The sequence below is a fragment of the Bicyclus anynana genome, chromosome Z (genome assembly GCF_947172395.1).
Source record: "Bicyclus anynana chromosome Z, ilBicAnyn1.1, whole genome shotgun sequence".
NCBI lineage: Eukaryota > Metazoa > Arthropoda > Insecta > Lepidoptera > Nymphalidae > Bicyclus > Bicyclus anynana.
Genome location: NC_069110.1, coordinates 12,099,334 through 12,124,889, shown reverse-complemented (window position 1 = coordinate 12,124,889; position 25,556 = coordinate 12,099,334). Strand labels below are relative to the sequence as shown.

Genomic DNA, 25,556 nt, shown 5'->3' with positions numbered 1-25,556 from the left:
ATGATGGTAATAATGATGATGATGGTGATATGATGATGGTGATGATGATGATGATGGTGATATGATGATGGTGATGATGGTGATGATGATGATGATGATGATGATGGATGATGATGATGATGATGATATAAATATAATGATGAAATTAGCTAACATGGTACCCATAACACTAGGAGTACTTTAGAGCTAGATAATGGATACTTTCAGCTAATAAAAAGTTAATATTCCTAGTGATAGCCCAGTGGATATGACCCCTGCCTCCGATTAGGGGGGGTGTGGGTTCGAATCCGGTCCGGGGCATGCACCTCCAACTTTTCAGTTGTGTGAATTTGATGAAATTAAATATCACGTGTCTCAAACGGTGAACGGTGAGAAAACCTGCATACCAGAGAATTTTCTTAATTCTCTGCGTGTGTGAAGTCTGCCAATCCGCATTGAACCAGCGTGGACTATTGGCCCTAACTCCTCTCATTCTGAGAGGAGACTCGAGCTCAGCAGTGAGCCAAATATGGGTTGATAATGAATTATTCCTAGAACAACATAATATTATTTGACACTTTTGGATAACAATGTAGACTCCCACAACTGTACGGACGCAATGCAATTTCCATGTAGCTTGGAAACTGATAATGATATGCAAATCTCTAGTATCTATCTAGTAGGTGTTATAATTGCTTTCAAATGCACCGTTGGACACGTGTTGTGATTGTGAATTGTTACTATGTAGTCTAATTAAAAGTTAATATTTTAGTATGTAGAAATACATTATATTTTATTTGTGTATACTTAATTTATTTCTGCTTCGATAATCCATTGATTGGCCAATGTGGCTTCTGATCTTGAGGCCCTTTCGAATTCTGGGTCGGGCTATGAGATACCGAGCTTTTCTTTTTTCTAATACTAGCCATTCACCATCCGATAAGATATTGGTCCGTCAGTGGCTGATGGTAGGAATCATATTATGATAAATGAGACGTGATAGTCCAGTGGATATGACCTCTGCCTTCGATTATGAGGGTATTGGTTCGAATCCGGAACGGGCCGTGCACTTCCAACTTTTCAGTTATGTGCATTTTAAGAAATTAAAAATCACATGTCTCAAACAGTGAAGGAAAAACATTGTGAAGAAACCTACATAACTAGGAATTTTCTTAATTCTCTAAGTGTGTGAAACCTGCCTATCCGCATTGGGCCATCGTGGGCTATTATTAGTAATGTGTTTTATTTTAGTTACTCTTTTTGGAATAACAGATTTCATTAAAAAAGTCATAAGATATTCCCGTTGAAGTGTTGGAGTAATAAAAGCCTTCTAAAATATTTATGTACAAAACAGCAAATTGATATCCAAAAATATACCGTAAGACTGTTCTCTAAATAGGTACCTGTTATTGTGTTCTCAACAGGTAATTCAAATTGTATTTGGGTAACTGCTAATCTAATTTGACGAGAGTAATAGTGCGAGATCCGGCATAAGAAATATGCCATCATCTGTTATTTAATTGGAATAAGAAATACCAGTAAATGATAGAAAATATTCACATTGATACATTGCACATGGCTTGCCTAGTTCGATTTAGAGCCTCAATAGCTCAACGGTAAGAGCGTCTATTGTCGTACCCTCTCGTAACAGGGCTTTCCCGACTACTTGGAGGGGAATGGTTATATCCGTCATAAAAAAAATTGCATGCGGATAGTATTAAATGGTTATTTTTTTTTTAATTTATTTAAACTCCTTCCCCATTGGTTAATTAAAAAATCGTACACTAGTTAATGTAGCATACACAAAAGATTTGAAAAAGTAAAGTTTGCCTGCTTTCACACTGCAACTGTGAGGTTTTCAGATATAAACAGTTAAGTCTTATAAGTCAAATGAAAGCTTATTTATGTGTTTGGCCGCAATTTAACTAGGCAACCTATTTGCAGTGTGCCACTTTGAACATTATCTATCATTTATTTTATAGAACTAATGAATAACAGATGAGGGTACCTATATTTACTGTCTGTTCTTAGATCATCACAAATAATGAAAAGCTTTATAAATTACTTGATGACGCGCGGAGGGAAGGAAGGGAAAATTCTATTACACTAAGCACAGCAAGTTATTTTTGAGTAGTATAAACTACCGTAGAAAGATGTAAACATGCGAATTAGCATATCGGCGCTGATACCACTCAAGTCACGGAGTGTAGACAGAACCACAGAATATCATCGATCGCAGAGAGAGAGAAGCTAACTAAAATTAGGATTAATATGGTTTGAAGAGAGTTCATTTTATAGAGGAGATAAGTTAGGTAGTTTTGTTTAGTTTGTTATTCGTCTTTAGTCTTTGGCCATCGGTGCGACTAAAGATTTAAATATACGGATAGATAGATAGGTAGATAGATACGGATTAAAGACTTACGTTAAGTTTATGGCAGTGGATTGACAACCGTTCGATATGTTTAAACTTTAAGGGTTCTGGCAAATGAGGGCATAAATTCTCAATCTCATGTTATTAAAATATATTTTAAAAAAACTACGTTTGATACTTACTTGACGATTGAGGGACTAGACCCCTAACCGTTGACATTCTAAATGTTCCTAGAACTTCTATAAAATGTCGAAGGTCTAATATGAAACTTCGCTACAAAATACCTAACTGTTGTTGTTTAGTTTATCTATCTTGATGTTGAATCGAAACTACTTCAGTTACACAGAACATGTATAAATTGGTTTGCCTTTGATGCTGGACGTCAGGTACCTGAAAATTCATCTAGTTTCAAATTTCATCGTTGACGTTGCAAACGACTATTAATTTGACAAAGTCCATTGTGATTCTGCGAATTTTGGTAACAAAGCGTTGAGTAACGGTTAAAGCTGATATTGATTGATATTGCGTTAGCTACAAACCAATTGAAATAGCTTTATTAATTTAAATCGTGGAATCACGTTCTGTTTAGTTTAAAATTTATTAATATGTGTGTTTGTGAGGTCGTGGAGGGGAATCTCTGGATTTACTAATATGAGTTTAAAAAAAATTATTTTACTAATAGCCACGCTATTTGTGAGTGTCATAGACTATATTTTATCTCCGTATTCCAACGGAAATTAGAACTATGCAGATGAAACCGCGGGACGTCTACTAGTAAATGATACGCTTCCACACTGAAATCTACATTATTTTTTTTGGACTTTGAAACCTTGATTGCCATATATTAATATTTATAAGGTTTTTCGTAAAATAACATATTGTATTTACTATTTTTACATAAGTAACTTACAAACGCTACAAGCAAGATTTTATATGAGGAAAAAATTTATATACATATACGGGCACACGTGGCACACTGATAAAGTGTGCCACGTACCCTTAATACCGTAATATAAATTAAGAGACAAATGTATAGTAATTGTAAGACACAATCAATAAATGCAATATTTAGTACAATGTATACTAATTATTATGTCAGCCGTTCATAATATGAACAATTATTCCTCTTATGTCATAAGTTGCCGGACAATTAGAGTGCAATTTGCTGCATCCCTCAATAGGGATGATGACAGTTTTTTAAATTGTATATAAATTAAGAGTACGCTAATAGTAAAGCAATTTTGTAAAAGTAACAAGGTATCTGCGATCATTACTTTCGGAGCTACAGGGATTTAAAGGGTCAGATTTGCGGCGCTGCCGCGGATTCCTGAAAAACATCCCATACAAAATGGTACGAACTTATGACGCCGTAGGCAATTAATGATCGTTAGATTTGTATGGGCGTTTAAAGTTTTAACCGCCCGCCCGCTTTTAAAAATTACTAATATCTTTGTAATTTCTGCGTTTATAGTTGAAATATTAAAAAATGTTACATTTAATGTAAGGAAGCTAAAACTGTATGAATTTTTATCTAATTACGATAAAATATTTTTAGTAGATTTTAATTTTATAATCTTATTTATTTTGCAAATATCCAGTCAATCTTTGCTTTTTATAAATAAATTAGTTAACGTTGACCTTGTTTACCCGAATGTATCATAAAAATCAATATATTCAAACGTAGTCATCATCCCCATTGTCTGTTTAGGTTTGTATACTTTTGTGGACTGAAAGTCACAGAGACCGTATATTCATACTATATATTCATACCATATATTCATACTATATGTATACAGGCACCTTTCTCTCTCTTTAACTTTGCGTTATATCATTCTTTTATCTCGTGTAACTAGATCGATTCGAACGCATTATACGACGGCTAAATCTTTAGGTATAATTTAAATTTAGTATATTTGCTTTTGTTATTTTTAATTTAGTTGCTGTAGGTAGTTAATATAGATAGGTGCGCAATTTTAATATTATTTAAAAATAAACTTGTTTTAATTTATACGGATATAAAAAAAAATTACTCTTAATCAAAAAAAAAAATCCAAAATTTTCAATTATATTTTGATTAATTTTCAACTTGATTAACAAGTTGGTAGCGTAATAATGAATGTTAATCGGTTTACTTATACGTAACAGCTATAATAACAGAAGTTTGGGAATTAGAGCGTAATGATATCGCGAATATGAATACTGAACTCCTATGACTTAACGCAAGTAGCGTTATGAAATAAGGAGCTCATTTATATGGTCGACCGTTGACTGTAAATTTTTCGTAGAAATTGAAATAGTATATTGAATTAGTATATAGTATACTATTATTGAAGTATTGAAGTAGTATATAGTATACTATATCTTACCGAATTTTGATCTATGACAAAGATTTCTGTTTGAGAACAGTTCTATTTGCACATAATCTAATAATGTCATTAGTAATAATGAAAATAAAAAATGTGTTACAAAAGTAATTAAGGGTTGCAGGGTTGGGTAATTGGGTCCATGAGGAAATTTAAAACAAATTTAAAAAATACTACTTTCAACATTAAATAAAAATTATTAACAATAACGGTTAAGAAGTTCTTTGAACTTTTTTTCCTTAAGTTAAAAAGTTCTTTAAGTCCGCAAAATAAAGTTTCCTTTGTTAAGTTAGACAATTCAAAAATGCGAAATATTCAGTGTCAACTTTTACTATTGTGTAAGTTATTGTGTAGGTTAAGATATTGAAAATTTAATATTTCAGGCTTCAATAACAAATTTTTAATACTTTAGTTTATAAAGTATTATCAAACTGATACTTTTAAAGATTTTACAATTCAGATAATATGTAATGGTTATGCTCTACTCGTATTTGTTATCATATACCCATTGTGTTATTGAACAACATGCTCGAGTACCTAAGGCTCATTCCTCTGCGGAATTAACGAAATTGAATTTGCTTTTACCTTAGTGGATTACAATTTTTGCAGGCCGTAGAAGCGAAATACGAAATAGAACATGCCTTTGTGTATAAAAGCTCGTATTGATTGACAGCAAGCTGCGAGGAAAATGTTATCAGAGAACCTCTTTAATGCAATTTGCCGCTGCGCGTATCGCCACATCGAATTTCTAGGGTCACACTTGTCCAATACACGGAAAATGGCCGACTGGTCGACCTTCGTTCACCCGCCACGGCCATCGAGATATGTATTTCAAAGTTAGGCATGAGCCGCTAATACCGAGTGGGACTTGGTATTAATAAACATAGAAAGAGCACTCTGACAATAAAGGTAGGCATCAAATTATATATTTGATAATAACTCCGTCTTATTTATTATATGTATATATAATTTGAAACAAAGTTATTATTCTGAAAATATTTTATCTGTCTGTCTGTCCGTATTTAATGTTGACCGGGCATCACGCTGAAACTACTAAATGGATTTAAATGAAACTTGGCGCTATTTGACACCATAATACCATAAATAGAAGGTCAAAGGATACTTTAAGGTAGGGTAGAGTTGGATTTACTCTAGGGTAGGGGCAGGGTAGGGATAGTGTAGGGATAGGGCAGGAGTAGGGTAGGAGTAGGGAAGAGTAGGATAGGGAAGAAATGCATATAAGTCAAAGCGAAGCTTGACCGGGTCCGATAATATATAATATTATTAGTTTAGTCTATGTTTTATGAAGTATATTATTTGTATGTATGTGATTATTATTTCTTTACACAACCTGCTGATGTCCTTACGTTTTCCTAAACCTAGGGTTGCCTGGAAGAAATTATTAAATATGATGGTGTTAGTTACAAATTCAAACGTTACTCTGCGACGACGTCATTTTTTCGCACGATTTAGTATGGAGCGTTTTTAGCTATCCTTGGCAGCAGACCTTTATATCCCTGCAGCTCCGAAAGTAATGATCGCAGGTACCCTGTTATTTGTTGTTGTGATGTGTGATGTAATAGCAAAGTAGATATAATCTCTGCTTTTCAGTTATGTGCATTAAAATTAAATATCACATGTCTCAAACGATGAAGGAAAAACATCGAGAGGAAACATGCATACCTGAGATTTTTTTTAATTCTATACGTGTGTGAAGTCTGCCAATCCGCATTTGGCCAGCGTGGTGGACTAAGGTCAAACCTCTCTCATTCTGAGAGGAGACTCGTGCTCAACAGTAAACCGTTATGGAGTGTTAATGATGATGATGATACTTTTAATTTATATACAATTTAGCCTGCTGGGCTCCAAACCACGTCTCGTTTACGGCTCTCTACCATACGCAGATGATGAGCCATTAAAAGTAGTTGATATTATGAACTCTTGCTGAATATAATGTAGATATGATGAAGTACTAACCGATATCCGTACAATGTTTATATTAACATTGTGTGCTTTGATCGACTGGAAATGCTTAATTGCCAATTAGAGAGCATAAACAATCTTGACTTTACCTAGATTCTTAAGCTTTAAAGCTCCTGCCTCATGCATTCTAATCTTATCGATTCGAGAATTAGCGAGATGTGTAACATAATAATGTTGGAATAGATACTAAATGGGAATGATGACTAGGTTTGAATTCAATATATTCATTTATACGAGACATTCGGATAAATAAGGTATATTAACTAATGAATATACATAAAAAACAAAGATAGTCGGAATGTTTGTAAAATGATCAAAAACACATCCAAACAAACAACTATACAAACTTTCTGTTTATAATATTAGTATAGTATATGCAATTACATTAATTGACTCTAAAGTACGTAAGCGGTATAATACTGAATTATAAAGTCATATGTAAAACACGGTTGTCTGATGGTTATTCCATATTATAATAATCTGAGTCATGATCTCTAAACAGCAACTGAAGAGCGTGTCACAGAGCCTTAACGAGTAAAAGTTTTCGAATGCCGTATAACGGCATACGGCTTTTTGTGTTAACACTTGTACGCTTGAATGGAACAGCGAATAATATTGACCCTGATTCTTGAATATAGCATCAAATCTTAAAGTAAATCAAGTGTTAACAAACCAGTTTTACATCTCAAAGTTATCTGTCATAAGAACTCTTTTAAAAACTTCTAAAGATCTACATGAAAATAATGAAACCCTTTTACTTCCACTGAGTAAAATTGTTGTACATCTAAATAACCTTTTGTTGATTTCGTTTTACCTTGCACAGTATAACTTCAAGGTAAAGTTACAAGTTTACTTTTATTGTAAAGCATCTCTAACTATAAATTTTTGACTATAAAAAAAATTTAGATTCTCATACTCTACTCGAAGGTGTAGATTTTGTAGAAAACTTACGACTAGGATTCAAGAAAAATGATGAATGCTATGAGAGTTAGAGAGTGTTAAGTTAGAGCATGCAGAGTGCTAACGGTTAAATAAATTGAAGAACAGAGTCCATTTTTCTTCTGCTGTAAAGTACCAATTTGGTACTTCATAAGGTTACGATCTACCCTACAGGGGTCAGGTTTGTGATTTCAGTTCCTTCGTACTGAGAGGGCGTTTCGAGAGGCTAAGAGAAACAAACATCATGTTTAGTATAATCGTTACCTACCAGTGGCGAAGGGTGGAATTTAGATGAAGGTAAGCTATCCCAAAGAAACGGAAATTCATATAGCGTGGATACAAACTCCGGTTTCTCATATACCTAGATATAGTACAATAATGTATATGCATGGATTTTTAAAGGTAACCCGGTGGGAATCGGCTTGCATGAACAGTTCGCCGCTATAACCTACGTAATACAGTGCTACATAATGAGCTGATATTCATGAGAGTTTCGGGCGAACGATACGGTAATTCTGTCGCCCACCGGATATAAGTCCTCGATTTATAATCACTTTTCGTGTTCCCAATGCGCTTTCCTAGTGGAAGTCGGTTAAAGTGCGACGTAACCTTGTCTTCCCCGTGGCAATAAAGATTCCATGAGGATTTCGCCACGTTCAAATATAATCAATAAAAGAATTAGAAATCGGTAAATAAATCGGTTAACTGTTTGGTACACTTCTTCGCCTTGGGATTTCTTGACATGAAAATGGTTTTGTTGGTTTCCATTTTATTTTCAAGCACAATTCATCCACTTTTTTAACCTAAAATGTTAGTTACAAGTAAGGCTTTTCTTTCCTTAAATATAGTTTCTCTTACCTACCTACTTTTATGTCGAGCTAATTGATGTAGGCTCTCTCTGCATAAACCTACTTTTCGCTTTTCGCTTTACTAATGCCTGCAGTGGTCAGGTTACCACAGACTGTTAGTATGCAATATCTTGGAAATTTTTAATCTATACTAATATTATAAAGCTGAAGAGTTTGTTTGTTTGTTCGTTTGTTTGTTTGTTTGAACGCGCTAATCTCAGGAACTACTGGTCCGATTAGAAAAATTCTTTCAGTGTTAGATAGCCCATTTATCGAGGAAGGCTATAGGCTATATATTATCCCCGTATTCCTACGGGAACGGGAACCAAGCGGGTGAAACCGCGCGGCGTCAGTAATTAAGATGCGTAATTAATCTAATTGAAGTTAAGATGAGCTTTTTTTATTTGTTGGTTTGTACAAAATCCTGAGTATTTCTGAATATTAGTTATTAGGTTATTTAAAAAAATAGGTTATCTATACTAATATTATAAAGAGGTAAAGTTTGTAAGTTTGTAACATTCTTTGAAATCTTCGGAACTACTGGTCCTATTTTAAAAATTCTTTAACCAGTAGAATGTTACGTTATCGGGGAGTGCTATAGGTTATATATAATTATATATAATTGGTATCATATATATTAGCAGAGTTATCACAGTTTTTGTCATACAGATCGGACGAAACTCCTCATAAACAAACTTATACGCATGCGCTGCCTTAATCATTGTGTAAAATGGAAATCAATGTACATAAATGGGGGTTTTATGTACTTTTATAAGTTCTACAAAAAAGTCCGCGACGCCACATATCTATTTTCTATATATTAACAGATATAGTACCTATTGTGTTTTAAAAATTATTAATTTTATATACGTAGGTTTACGTCATTATTTATACAACAATATACAATAAATTACTTAATCATCACAAGTATATTATAAAAATAAGATTTGCTCTTTACAGTATATTAATTAGTTACATAGTTTCGGAGATAATACAAAATTTCTAAAAGACGCAGAAATGCCGCTATATGACGCCCCGAGATTTCAGTTACGTAGTTCCCGTTCCAAATAACGTAGCTGTCTATTGGTAAAAAAAAAAATACAAATCGGCGGGCGTCTGTCATAAAAAGAAAAATTCCACCCCTTAGTATTTCACAATATCGCAACATAACACCTGAAACCTACCAATTCTTTTCAGAACATTCAAAAGAAAAAAACAACACTCAACAAAGTTACAACACAATTGCAAAAAGGGTCGAGAGGAAGCCAAAAATATCGTGTTATCAAAAAACGTGAAAAACTCCGCAATAATTGCCAATGATCCTTTGTGAGTTGTTCACGTGAATTCAAACTTTGCGTAAGATTGAAAGAAATCATTTTCAAATAACTCATAAAACTGAAATGGAAATAAAATAATATTAACTATACAAGCTCAGGGAGACGCGAAGCTGAAGTGGCAATGGGCAGGCCACGTAGTTCGTAGAGCCGATTGACGTTGGGGTCCCAAGGTGCTGGAATGGCGACCCGCACCGGAAAGTGCAGTGTTGGTCGACCCCCTACTAGGTGGACCGAAGACATCAAGCGGATTGCAGGAAGCCGCTGGATGCTGGCGGCTTTAGACCGTTTTGTTTGGAAGTCCATGCAAGAGGCCTATGTCCAGCTGTGGACGTCCATCGGCTGATAATGACGATGATGATGAACTATACAAACACAATAAACAAGGAAGAAACAATAATAAACAGAGAGTAAATTTGTGCTGTTGTAGGAGGTAATCTCTAGATATACTGAACCGATTTTGAAAGTTCTTTTACCACTAGAAAGCCACGTTATTTTTGAATGTCATAGGCTATATTATATCCCCATATTTTCACGGAAACAGAAACTACGCGGGTGAAACCGCGGGGCATCCGCTAGTTTAAAATATATAAATAGTCAAAAGATTTAAACGAAAAAATAACAAATAGGTACTTACTTTTTTCACGATGGACAAATTTTGGATAACTATAACAATGGTTATCAACGATTAAGTGTAAATTAGCACATAATGAATACGACTAAATTTTAAAGTGAAATCGGAATAATGTCATTTGTAATAATGAATTTATAAAGAAATATTAATATTATCTTTGTTTCCAAAGTCAAAGTTTCAAGCCGTGAGCTCAACCGTTTCGATTCTTACTTTATCAATCGGAGCAATATCGCTAAGAAGGTAAAGAGAAATCGTGGTAAACGATGGTTTAAAATTTAAAAATATATTTGTCGTTTGCGACACGATAAGTGGGCCTTGTGATATTGACATGACATACCATAGATTAAAATTTAAAAAACCCCGACTGTAATGAATTCGATAAAAATAACCACAGAAATTATCGCAACATGAAATTTTAAATGGTGCTACAATATGTGTGCTGGATTAAAGAAAATTATTCACTAAATTTATTTTCATTTCAATATACAAATCTGATTTTTTTCATTAGATATCTGTATAATTCTAGGCATTGTATACATATAATATGCGAATATACTGATTGCTAGTGACAGATACATATTCGGTATGCACGAGTATGTACGTGTGTTCGCTGAATTCAAAATTTTAAAAATCAAGTTTTTTTTACTATAATATTGTGTTCCATATTAAATAAGGGTGAGAATAAAATAATTTAGTATTTAAAAGATAAAAGCCAACAGCTTACAGCTCTATTAAGACGGATGTAGATATTTTTATTCGAAAAAGCTGTAACCCATACGGATAAAGCGTATCCTGCTATTAATGAAGTAAATAAACGGCAGCAAAACTTATGCGAATTTGTCGGCATAAATCCCTGACTATATTAATTGCCGAGTAGGGTGATTAGTCCTTGGAACGAAATGGGGACGCCATTCGGTTTCAAGGATAACGCAACATGCGGTGTGCACAAAAAATACACTGGGCTCAATCGTTGCCGACTTCCAAAAAGGATGAGGTTCTATGTTCGGTTTTATTTATGTTTTTTTAAACAGCATACAGAGTGACTGCCTGCAAAAGAGACTCATGATAGAAAATTTATTGAATTATCAGTATCAGTGTTTTAAAATGCAAGTTATTCTTAAAATCGTTTACAACACTACAAAATACTTTGCAAACCGGTAGCGTGACGTCACTTGCCAGCGTGAACCGGATTTAAAAGCTTGTACATATGTGTTGTGTGACAATGCTTCCGATCGTGAGTATTTCGCTCATTTCGGTGTAGGAGGCACTGATGTTATATTCGATTTATTTAATAATAATAAATCTTTATTTATCAAAACTTCATATCACAATTAGTTTGAAGCCCTGCCTTTTGTACTAGTTATTACCGTGTTACAGGAAGCAGTGCCTTACCATTTTCAATGTTACATTGGTTTATAAACAATTTAATAATTAATAATGTTCAATGTTTCTTAGACATTTTTAATTAATTTTCCTAGAGTTATGGGAAATACTCCCATTCACCCTGTATAGCACTAGACAAGCCTATTTTTAACCGACAGGGATGATGACAGTTTTTTAAATTGTATATAAATTAAGAGTTTACTAATAGTAAAGCAATTTTGTAAAAGGAACAGGGTATCTGCGATCATTACTTTCGGAGCTACAGGGATTTAAAGGGTCAGATTTGCGGCGCTGCCGCGGATCCCTGATAAACGTCCCATACAAAATAGCACGAACTAATGACGTCGTAGGTAATGTAATGATCGTTAGATTTGTATGTGCGTTCAAACAAAACTACTAATATTTTTGTTAGTTGTGCGTTTATGTTTACAGTTCACATATTAAAAAATGTCACATTTAATGTAAGGAAGCTAAAACTGTATGAATTTTCATCTAATTACGATAAAAGATTTTTAATAGATTTTGAAATTTTATAGTTTCATTAATTTTGCAAATATCCAGACAATCTTTGCTTTTTATGTATAAATTAGTTAACATTGACCTTATTTACCCGAATGTATCATAAAAATCAATATATTCAAACCTAGTCATCAACCCCATTACGGAGGGACTCTATATTTTCTGCCAACTTACAAGCCGAAGTCATGCGTTGTCAATTGAGAACGCATAAGAAAATCAAACTTTCTAATTTTATAGATGACATATCTAGATAGATTAAAACTAACGCCCTCATTCAAGTATAGTAACCAACATTGAAAATACGCATTTGAGAGCTGTGATAGCCCAGTGGATATGACCTCTGCCTTCGATTCCGGAGGGTGTGGGTTCGAATCCGGTCCGGGGCATGCACCTCCAACTTTTCAGTTGTGTGCATTTTAAGAAATTAAATATTACGTGTCTCAATCGGCGAAGGAAAACATCGTGAGGAAACCTGCATACCAGAGAATTATCTTAATTCTCTGCGTGTGTGAAGTCTGCCAATCCGCATTGGGCCAGCGTGGTAGACTATTGGCCTAACCCCTCTCATTCTGAGAGGAGACTCGAGCTGAGCAGTGAGCCGAATATGGGTTGATGACGATTTGAAACTACCAAAAAAGTTAATTGATACGCGAAATTAAAATGCGCTTGTATATACCATACTAATATTTTAATATTAATAAAATATTTATTAATATTAAAAAATATCAGACAGATAGTTTAAGTACTAGATTAAACTCAAACAAAAATTTAAAAAGAAAAAATTTAAGTTGCCGATCTCAAGTTATGACAAAGAAAACTGACGCGAGTTTCAGGACACTATGAATATAATTTAAATAGGTATTAATAAAATATACATCGGATATCAGTAGCAATACCTCGAAAGGAGAGCCGCTGTCGACAAGCATATTTCCAATAAAATACTGTTCTGCATGGGAAACTTACAACTACTTTTCAAACTTTGTAGTGTTGCACATAAAGTATATATGCGATATCACTGAATTATCAAGTAAGAGACGATATAACAAGTAAAATGTTTTCCACTCGGATTTCGAAGCACTATTCTGTAAATTGCACCAACACTTCATGCAAAATTCAACTGGTAATGTAAACATTCTAGCACTTTATTTATTTTCAAATAGGATCTTTACTTAACAGGTCACTTAATGAAACACCTGGTGAATTTCCACGCTCACCTAAATCTTGTAAAAGTTTCCATGCTTTTAAAGCCTTAACTAAATGTTTTATTGAGATAGGTCGACAAGAAAAATAAAGGTCCATTTACGTAAAAAGTTATTTTCTAATTTATATTTTTTACAAAACCTTCACATTATGTCTAATGATACTTTGTGACACATTCGTCGACTGACAAGTCTGACATAAGTAAATACTATTGTAAGAAGTGCAAACTAAGCCTACTTGAAATTCTACTTGAAATTAATAAAGATTTGAATATACTTAATTGTGAAAACCAAAAATCGACTTTTCATGTATCTACTACCAATAAATAGATTGATACAAATTATTATTTATCATTTTTGCATTTGGAACTCAAAAAAAAAAAAAAATTTTTATATGTATAATTTGTCATAAATATTCCAAGTTTTCTGGTGACTAATTACGTAATGATAATAATTTAGATATGTTTGTTAATTATTTAAACGTACAAAGGTAGGTACCTACCTACATTTGGTAATCATACATTTAAGAATTGCCTAATTGTTTCCGTATCTTAATTACTGGTAATTGAATATTAGTATCCTATTTGTAAGGGAACCTATGAGCAGTATTATCATCTAATAAATTCGGGAACAAATGGTAAGGACCTAGTGGAGAATAATGAGGGAGGGAAAAAATCATTAACTAGATGACCCGTACCAATGTGAAAACCTAACCTGTGAGAATGCCATTACTACTCATAAACATTGCCATGAAAAGTGGCATCCTTTTGTTATTAATGTCCAGCAGTGGCGGATTTAAAAACATGCCGCCAGTAGGCTGTTAATTTGCCCAATAACTGACATCTGAAATTCGCTGCCCTGCTCCCATTTTTCAAATATAGACAAACGAAAGTAATCAGGTTAGATCAGTTTAGTACAGATTTAAAATCTAAATCAAAGGGGTTGTTCCAATTTTTTATGGAACCTTGGCTGGGTACATATACAGTAATTCAATATAGTTGTAGTAATAAAATTAGTTTTTTTTTATAGTTTAATTCTTATAAAATTACAATAAAAATACAATGACATAAACAATGATGGAACATTGACATTGACTTGACAATTTCTGCTCTTTGACATTTCAGTTATAACTACTACCAAATCCAATTTAATTAATTAAACTGATATTTTTTGCTGAAATGTATTTATTTAATGAAACATGAAAAAAAAACATTTTACTGTATGTTAGGATAGTCCTGTGATAGAACATTATGCAAGAATTTTGAACGAAAGCATTCAGATACACATTGTACGCACAGTACTTTATTTCTGTACGACAATGTTTTGGGCCAAATTTAGCGCTCAACAAAATCTGCCGCCCTGCTCTAGTCTACTCAGCCTACTGGTAAATCTGGCACTGATGTCCAGACGAGCCACACGAAACGTTTCGCATCGACGTTTCTAATAAAGTGCAGTGCAAACAGCGAAAATGTGGAATGCGGAATACTTACCCTTCCAGCTTCTGTGATTCCTGATACTTATGATTTGTGCACCTTGAATGACCTCGACCAACCTAGACCTCATTTTAGCTTTTCACCAGGCATGATTGTATTTAAGCGCAAGCCTATCCAAAATCTAATAATGTAATATTAATGGTATTTCGTGCTTATGTACCTATAGTAAAGCTGTCACTAAAGCTCTGTCTGTATTTCTCCTTCTAATTATAACAATATCTACTCGCCTCACACACTCATTCACACATTTGAGGTACCTAATTACCTATCTATAATTTAATTAAATAAAACAAATAACGTTTTTGAGGACAATTTTTTAGAAATCTCTACCACTCATAGAAAGCCACGACTGTCGTAGGCTATATTTTATCTCCGTATTCCCACGAGAACGTAAACTACGATGGTGAGAACGCGGGGCGCCTGCTAGTCAAGCCATAAAATATCTCAGTGGTAGAAATCTCTATCACCCAGATATATATGACCCGTTAGACATTCGCAAGAATCTATAATAATCGAAAATATTACAAATAAACCGGCACCATTCATGTCCACGGTCCGGTTTAATGGCTAAACTTTCTCCGCTACTAGTACCCACGTCTACAGACCAATCACTTATTTATATAGCACCGCGGTTTTGCCCGCGTAGTTCCTGTTCCCGTGTGAATACGGGGATAATACATAGTCTATATCACTCACTAATAACGTGGCTTTTTATTAATAATAGAATTTTCAAAAGCGGTTCAGTAGAACCCGAGATTACCCACTAAAATGCCACAAAATTTACCTTTATAATATTAGTGTATGCTGTTTTAAGTTTTTAACAATTCATAATATTAAGTGACACTCATTTCAAAGTCTAAAAATAGTTTTATCAACCGACGATTGATATTAATTCGACGTGTATATTTTGTTTCTATGTATGAACACGCGTTACTTTTTCCTATGTGGTAAGATTTTGATAATTTTGGTTGTCATTACTTTTAAATATTTATTATGTCAATCATGTTATTATTACCATTTCTCATTTAACTTAGTAAAAAGCCTGTCTTTGAAGTGGATACGACAATATTCGGGCTACGATCCAACCCGAGACTTCTTGAATTAATTGACTCCTTAATAAAATGGTATGACCGGGATCGATGACTCTAAATTGTTTGCCGTATAAGGGTGACAAAAATATTAATTAAACATACTACCTTTTCTTCCAGTACTTGGAGTTTTATGATTCGCAGCTGAACAACTAGCTAGTAGACAAACTGAACTGTTTGAATTAAATCATTCAAAAACGATTAACATTGGAATAAGATTACTATTAGATGAACAAATACGAGCACACAGTGATTGGTTAACCATATTTGGCACGCTACACATTTGAATTTAGAAGAATAGGTACGTAATAAAACTAGAATGTGGTCTCAATCACTCGATAATGTGTTAAAAAACACTTTACATTCCATAAAACAGCAAATAACAAAATAGTAGACTAGTGATGTCGACAAAGTATCAATATATCGATATTTATGAGACATTCGGTTAAATAAGGTCAATAATACTTATTAATACATAAAAAACTAAGATTGTCCGGATATTACACATTATATAAGATTATAAAATTTAAAAATCAATTAAAAATCTTTTAACGTAATTATATGAAAATTCATACAGCTATATTGCATTCAATGTGACATTTTTTATTATAATGTGAAGTATAAACATAAACGCACAACGCAAATAACAAAGTTATTTGTAATTTTGTTTGAACGACGCGGACGATACAAATTCACCGTTCTCTCAGCGGCGACGTAATTTTCCGTGCCATTTTAGTATCCAGGAGCGTTTTTAGCGAACCATGGCAAAGCCGCAAAATTGACCCTCGATCCCTATAGCTCCGAAAGTCATTAACGCACATACCCTGTTACTTCCATAAAACTGCTTTACATTTAGCTTTTACTGCATTTCAATTTATATTAAATTTAAGAAATTGTCATCATGACTATTGTGAATGCTTTTGTACATAAAATGTAACTTTCAAAAGGAACTAAAAAGAATTTTAAGTTGTATTCCCTGCTTTGTTAAGAAAAATACTTAATTTAAACATTCCATATACCTAGCTAGGTATAAGCTTACAGAATATTGTTTTGTAATTAAGAACATCTTAACCTTGACATTTAAGTTTGACCGATTAAATTTTTGCACACCCCGCCTGTGAAATACAGCTGCATAATACACACAGATTTTAAAAGAAACCGGTAACTGGTAAGCTGTATTGAAGACTTTAACTTAATCTAGACAACCCTAAACAAGATCAATAATTTAATAAGGCAACCTAATACAGTTAAATTAAGACTTAAATAAGCTTTCATTTGACATATTAATTATATACAATATTTACTCACATGTTTTATTAATTATTTACCAATTTAATAAGGCAACCTAATACAGTTAAATTAAGAGTTAAATAACCTTTCATTTAACATAATTATTAGACGACTGAATTACAGACAATATTTACTCATCGGTTTATACCTGGCAACCACACAGTTGCGCAGTCTTAACTGCGCAACCTATGCGTTTTCAGTTCTGTTTAGTATATTATTTTAACTAGTGTACGATTTTTACAAGTGACAGAAGAGGGAAGTTGATCAAAAAGTTTCAGTTATTTTTTTTATTGTTTGACCGCAATAAAAATAGGCAACCTATGTGCAATGAGTCAAGGTGAATATTATCTATCTCTTATTTCATATCACTAATAAATTACAGATGAGGGTATATATACTCAGAGGCACAATTATCCGCCCACTTTAATATGACGTGAGTATATTAAAGTGGGTGGATAATTGTGCCTCTGAGTATATTTCTATTAACGGATCTCGTACCATAAGAAACTTCGCACGAGTGAAAGCTGCTTACGGCAGCGTAGGGCCGTAATCTAGACAATGTCATTAACTTACTCAAAGAAAGTGATGTAATTATATTGTATTATTGAGCATGTGCAGCGTGGTGGGCAAAAGCTCCATATTGCCTCTCCTATAAGCAGACCTAACCCTATAATGTGCCGCTTAAAATGGCTGATAATCACGTTTGTAGTTTAGAGGTATGTCAATTCAGTTTTATTGTGTTTTTGCATTACGTAGATATTTAATCGTAACAGGAGAATTTTACCGAATTATTTAACCCACAAAGTATTCAGAAATACACATCCACTTACTTACTTGTATGTCAGCATATTCAGTTTATTTTAATTAATTAAAATTGCAGTTCCAGTTAAAAACCGATTATTTCGACCTATATCTGCTTCAGTTATAAATAATTAATTAATAGGTATAATTCATTAAATAATACCAAAAGCGTAAAGCAAATTTAAACACACATTGTACATGGAGTTTGTGTGCGATTTTACCTTAGTTACGTTTTAGCGTTAGTAACCTTACTTATAATAATACTGTAGCAAGTCCAATTTTGTACATTGAAGATATTTTGAAAATCATTATATAATCGATACTGAAGCTAAAAATATTTTTTTTTCGATCTTTTGTCTGTCTATATGTCCGTGTTTTTTTGTTATTCGGGCATCACGCTGAAACTACTGAATGAATTCAAATGAAACTCGGCACGGTTTAAGACCATAATACGAAGAAGGTTATAGGATACTTATTATTACGAAAATAAAATAAGAAGGGGGTGAAATAGGGGTTGAAAGTTTGTACGAAAATTCCTTCATTTTTAGAGTTTTTAGACATTTGTTTATAAATCATTAAAAAAATACAAAATATAATGTGTTTCAAAAATTATTAAAAATCAACCCCTAAAGAGGTGAAATAGGGATTGAAAGTTTACATTGATTTCTACGCGGACGAAGTCGCGGGCGTCCGCTAGTACCTCAATAAAGTTGGGCGAACTCCTAAAACATTTCTCATTTATTTTGTGGCATTGTGGTTTATGACACGTTAAGGTTTGAAAAATTAAACATAATTAGGAGTGGGTACGAATAGAACCCATAACCTCACGATATGAGTTCGGTCCCTTTACCTCGGTGCTATAGAGGCTATTGCTATTTGAACCTGTTCTGCTTCTCATTATAACTAATTACTCATAAGTATCTATCTAGGTAAATACGTAATTAATTATAACCGGTCATAAGTACAATTTACTAGATAATTAAATAAGTAGGTTGCGCATTTTGTTTTTTCATCTTTTTACCTATCTTTATTTTTTCACTTTTATTGATAAAAATGAAGAATAGGTCTCGTATATTAAAAGTTGTTTTTTAAAAAAATATTAATTATAGAATCTTCTTAATCAATTGCTGAAGTCAAAAATTATACAAATTATACACTTACAAAAATTTTCAAAATGAAATAGTATAATCAGTTCATGAATAATTTCTAAATAAATTTGAAAATCAATGGTAGGACAGGTTTCTTGGGCCTTCCAAGGTAAGATAAGGGTTAGATAAAGGCCCAATTTACCTTAGTTAGGTAGGTATATACAATTTCTGTTTGTCTGTCTGTTCTGGTTTATCTTTGAAAAGGCTGAACCGGTTTTGACGTGACTTTCACTAGCAGCTAGCTGATGTTGTTACTGAGTAACTTGGGTTTATTTTAATTTTATAACCTCCACGCAAACGAAGTCGCAGGAATTATTAATATAAAGTTAAATTTAATGTTGCAGTTTTGTAAATAATAAAAACTTTTAAAAGTACAGATAGGCACTTTTAAAAGTTTACTAAGCAATTGATAGGTTTTTGTAATGTAGGAGAAACTTTAAGAAGTAGGGTACTTAAGTTTCCTTAATTTCCGCATACCTACGTAAGTAAGTATAAAGACGTCTGCTGCAAGTAAGTAAAACGCTTAGTTACTAACTTCAGGGTAGGTAATAGCCCCGCGCTGCGGGTTTTCGCGTAATCGGAGGGAGGGAGTCAGTCGAGCATTGTTCAACTCACCTTGGGCCAGAGCCGGCGCGAGGGCACCGCTCCAAATAACTAGGCAAACACACAGAAACATTTTGCAATTGTCTCTTTCAAACATGAGAAAATGTATCTCTTGTAACACTAACGCATATCATAGCCTCACGCACGTACACTGATCAAATTATCGGCGAAACACGAACAGTTCTATCACGCGCGAAAGTAAAAGTTTCCCATTTGATATTCGTAGTAGTGTACCGCGCGCCGGATCCGGGTCGATCGTAACAGCGTGTCGAAGTCTGGCATGCGCTCGCGGCGGACTGTCGTTGCCTCGGCCCTCGCCTCAGTCTGCAGCCTGCCCCCACCGAGAGCTCGCCTTTCACCGTTACAATTCGTAACCGAAACACTGCGTTGAGCAAGGCTATATGACGATTGACATTCAACAAAAACAGCAGCACGCTTACCTTACCATACGGAAATAGCCTGTTAACACGATCATTGTACTTTTGAGCTGATACAGCCGTCAATAAGTACCAGCTTTAAAAGTTTCTACCTTTTCTGACGTACCCTAAACAATGATGAGGACATTGCTCATTTTTTTAATTTACGAGCTACTTGATGTTAAATGACATTGACCGGGAGCCGCTGGATGCTGGAGACTCGAGATCGTGGTGTCATGTCAAGCAGATTCAATCAATCCTGATGATGATGAAAATATGCTAGAAACACTTCACAGGAAATGCTAAAGTCAGGACATTTGCATTTCCTGTGAAGTGTGCGTTAGTGAACATCTAAACCTAAGGTTGATGGACATAATATTGCAGTCCCTACTAGTATGTCCATAACCATAAGGTGTAGATGTTCTAATGAATCTATCTGTCATTACACCGGCATGGTTGCCCTTCAGAACGGAAAACAAAGGAGAAGCTACCCTCTGAGGTGAATCGGCAATCAACAGTACTCAGTACCCTATTTTCCCACCCTGAAATTGAAGAGTAGAAACTTTTCAATTTTTATATGGTGCCAACTTCGAGGCATATGGAATAAAAAAAGAATTATCAAAATTGGACTGGTATGTAAAAAGTTATGCGTACTTACATTACAATTAATGAGTCAACAATCAATAATCCCCTGTTTTCCTTACCTTTTTTAAATTATCTTTAGCACCTTTACCTCTAATAGCTTTATACGATAACTAGCGGAGGCCCGCGACTTTGTCCGCCCTTAGACCTCCCTAATCCGGCCCTCTGGCAAATTCCGTTCTTAGTGGACCTTTGCTATCTATAAACTTACCATAACCATGCCAAATTTCATCTTTGTAGGTCAAGCGGTTTTTGAGATTTCATGATGAGTAACCTTCCGCATTTATATATTAAGATTTCAATTAGAAATGTATCTGTTAGCAGTCCTAGACATTCTCGAGAACACACCATTACGTGTATATGTATTCTGTGTCATTACACACGATTTTCCTTCCCCATCCTACAATGGCTTTCGATCAGTCCGAGCACAGACTGCGGAAATAATGACGTTAAGCGGTAGACGTTATCGTGTGCAAAGGGATATGTGAGCCGCCCGTCCATTATATGAGGTTACGTGTGTTTGACATAAGTAGATTACATAATTCAATAGACCCCTCAATAGCTCAGTTGTAAATTGGCAGGACTCTTCATCGAGAATTTCGATCCTCGCCCGCTGGTTTATTCTCGTACCCACTCTCAACACAGTCTTTTCCGACTACTTGGAAGGGAAAGGAATATTAGTTTTTCAAAAAAATTGAGCGTTACACAACGACGATGTACGGTGAACGAATCTTGTCCCACGACGCCCATTTCAGAGCTCAAGCTTGTTTACACTTAAACTTTTTTTTAAAGAATATTTTCCATATATTTTCAATATGTCTTTCCGTTCCCTTCCACTTACACCAGCCCGCGTACCTGCGTATACTTACTTACTCCTAAGTACGACAACAGTCCATCAGTCAGGTTACATGAGATAATTTAAGGTGATCTTTCTTCTGAAAAAAGTCCAAGAAAATTCTCAGCCTGGAGTTGGGTAGTGCGTTATATGCGGTATATTAGACAACGATATCTTTAGAACAAATGAATTTGGTACCAGTAGATGCGGTTCCGTGAGTTTAAAAGATGATTGGTTTTGAGAATTGATCTGTAAGGCCTTTTAAAAGTATTTTTATTATATTTTGCTGTTGAGTTACTTGCCGGTTTCTTCTCAGCAGAACCTGTCTTCCGAAACGGTGGTAGAATCTTTACAAATAATTAAAAAAAAATGATAAATACCTACTTACACACACACATACACGGGCGTACAGACATTTATAATGACCATTGTAAAAATCAAGATAACTTTCTAGGACCACAAATCATCTTTTATGAAAACTTGATTTAAAAAAACAGGAGTGAAATCAATATAATTTAAGCATTAAAAGTTAATTTAACCTTTTAATTTAATGTGAGTTTGTTGTCAATACTGCATGTAAATGTGTTTGCAATTAGAAGGTACAAAGGGAATCTTATTTTCAATTTGTTAGGGGAAACTGTAAACTTATAGTACTAGTCAAATGTTGCAAGGGTAGCGGATTTCCGCTCGTTTGTAATACGTAAACACTAAACAGGATATTGATTCACCCTAGCGTAAAGGGGAAAGGAAAGTCAAACAGTATCGAGAGTTTCACATAGGTATAGGATATGTCCTTAGAATTATTATGTTCCAGTGCAAATACTTGAACACCCCGTGGTGTTCAACACTTATCTATTCGCAATTGGGAAGACCCCAACAGACAAGTGCTACTTTTGCGGAGAGGAAGACACCCCAAGACATGCCATTTTTGAGTGTCCGGCTTGCGCGGATCTGAGATTGGTGGCACAGGGAACGCACAGCGCCGTAAGCTCTCGAAACTTAATAACACGTATGCTGAATAGCGAAAAAGAGTGGCACGCATACGCGCAAATGATGAAAGAAACAATGAGGAGAAGAGAGGTTCGAGAAAAAGATGAGAAAAAGAAGAGAGAAAATTCGTAAGAGGGTGCATGAAGTAATGCATTGCGGTCCCGTGCTACCCTTGGAGTAGAGGAGGTTATTTTAGTCCGTGCAAGTCGGACATGCCCTGTCGACAGGCAGGAGTCCGCAGGGATTTTTTCCTCCTCAAGGAAAAAAAAAAAAAAAAAAGTGCAAATACTTAATGAAATACTACGTGAGTTTAAGAACTTTATCAGCTTTTAAAATGTTCTATAGTATCAATAAAAATATGTAAATTGTCATTTATTAAATTGGGTCCTCTGATCTTAACCAAAAGGCCGATAAAATAATGTCCTCTGAAGAATTAACCTTGTAATGTGTGTATGTAACATTCTAATTAACTAATTCATACTAATATTATAAATGCGAAAATTGTCTGTTAACTTTCACACGGCTAGTGTAAAAGTTAAAGACACACAGACAATTTTCTGAAAAACCACTAAACCGATTTATATGAAATTTAGTGTAGAGGTAAATTTGACTTTAGAGCAGAACATAGACTTTACTTTTTATACACGGTTCCCGCGGAATTTCTAAAAACAGAATTTCACGCAAACGGAGTCGCGGGCGTCACTAGTGCCTTAAAATTAACTCTTTAGATTGATTTTTTCAAAATCAAAAAAATTTCAAATTTGAAATTCAAACAAATTTCAAATTTGTTTGTTGGCCAAATTTACTGAGGTATAAATTTTAACATCGGTTCAACTCTTACTTGGTTTGCCATGGTATGATGGATAGGTACTCAGTTCTGATAATAGCCACCCTTCCGCCGAAATAGCACCGCCAAACTATAGGTGGTCCTGCCTTATTAGTATTATGTATTCTGTGATCCTACAAAGGGCGTATCTGTATCAATAGGGATGATGACAGTTTTTTAAATTGTATATAAATTAAGAGTATAATAATAGCAAAGCAATTTTGTAAAAGGAACAAGGTATCTGCGATCATTATTTTCGGAGCTATAGGGATTTAAAGGGTCAGATTTGCGGCGCTGCCGCGATTCCCTGAAAAACGCTCCATACAAAATGGCACGATTTAGTGACGTCGTTGGCTCGCTGATCGTTAGGTTTGTATGAGCGTTCAAACAAAATTACTAATATCTTTGTTATTTGCGCGTTTATGTTTATAGTTCATTTATTGAAAAATGTCACATTTAATGTAAGGAAGCTAAAACTGTATGAATTTTCATTTAATTACGATGAAAAAAATTCAATAGATTTTGAAATTTTATAATCTTATTTATTTTGCAAATATCCAGACAATCTTTGCTTTTTATGTATAAATCAGTTAACATTGACCTTATTTACCCGAATGTATCATAAAAATCAATATATTCAAACCTAGTCATCATCCCCATTATCCGGGACCCCCGTGCTACATTGGCCACTGGCAACTAAGGTCTTCGATGGGACAGGAACGGCATATTAGATCGATGGGAATGGCTATCAGATTTGTCACTATTGATGCCTCTATAGGCAGAAAGGAGTTGTTTTATTTCTGGCCAGGTCTTAATACAATATTTCAAAAACTCAAAAAATCACTGATACACAAATTAAATTGTATTTTGAATGACTTCACAGGAAGGCATTTAATTGCAAAAAAAAAAACCATTTGTATAATATCAATCAATTTTAAATTAGTGATCAGTTGTTACGATGTGCAGTCTACTTAACGTTGAAAAATTTATGCATTAAATAGTTAGTCGAATTAGTACTCGGTTGTTTCACATAATATAACGTTAAATATCTATACATATTTATACTAAAAAAAATAAGTTTGAAAACTAACTACAACCCGACTAAGTATAAAAGTGGTCTAAAAAGGACGAAACAAGAAAATATTTCTGATAGAAATCGGGAAATGCATAGGTACAAAAACCGGACAAGTGCGAGTAGAACTCGCGTCACGAGGGTTCCGAACGATGTTAATCTATGATGGAGATGAGAATAGTATTTATTAATGAAGATAATACTTAAATTAGCTAAACTTATTATAAAAATAAAATATAAGGAAATATAACTACAACTACAAAATTAAAATAAATTAAAATTAATACTAATACCTAGAAATAATTATCGAAATTTGCCGCCCTTGGTAGGGTGCCCATCACGCAGGCAGCATTCCCGCGCTGAATTGCGATTGAAATTCTTTGCGCGAGAAAGCTGATGGAGATTGTACCTAATTATATAATTATCAGACTTTTTTGTTTCGTTATATATTTATCTAAACCTATAATTTTATTACGATATGTAGTATGATATATGTATGGATTTAACAAAACTTAATATAAGTTTTGATGAATAGATTTTATAATAGCGTTTTCGTACAAACACTTCAACACTTGAATGTACATGTAGTCAAATCGGCATCTCTGCAAAGACCACAGCACAGCCCAGGTTTCTACCGAATACCGGGAACCGGATATCTTCGGTATATTGTCGGATCAATTTGGATCTAGGATCCTTAGCCATAGAGTTAAGTTAAGTTTTATCTAAAAAATTAAGCAACTTGTATGAGCTTAAAAAATTAAAACAACAATTCTATATACAGACATAAATTTTATTACATT

At 34.1% G+C, this 25,556-nt stretch overlaps 1 protein-coding gene across 1 annotated transcript in view; it reads right to left on the bottom strand.

The window, feature by feature from the left end:
* Nucleotides 1-20,289, bottom strand: part of LOC112049113 (CUB and sushi domain-containing protein 1) — a 96,943-nt gene extending 76,654 nt beyond the window's left edge. The window contains exon 1 of the mRNA XM_024086892.2: nucleotides 19,988-20,289. Within this exon, the coding sequence (XP_023942660.1) occupies nucleotides 19,988-20,072 (85 nt within the window). The 5' untranslated portion in view covers nucleotides 20,073-20,289. The remainder of the gene's footprint in view (nucleotides 1-19,987) is intronic.
* Nucleotides 20,290-25,556: the final 5,267 nt, after the last annotated feature.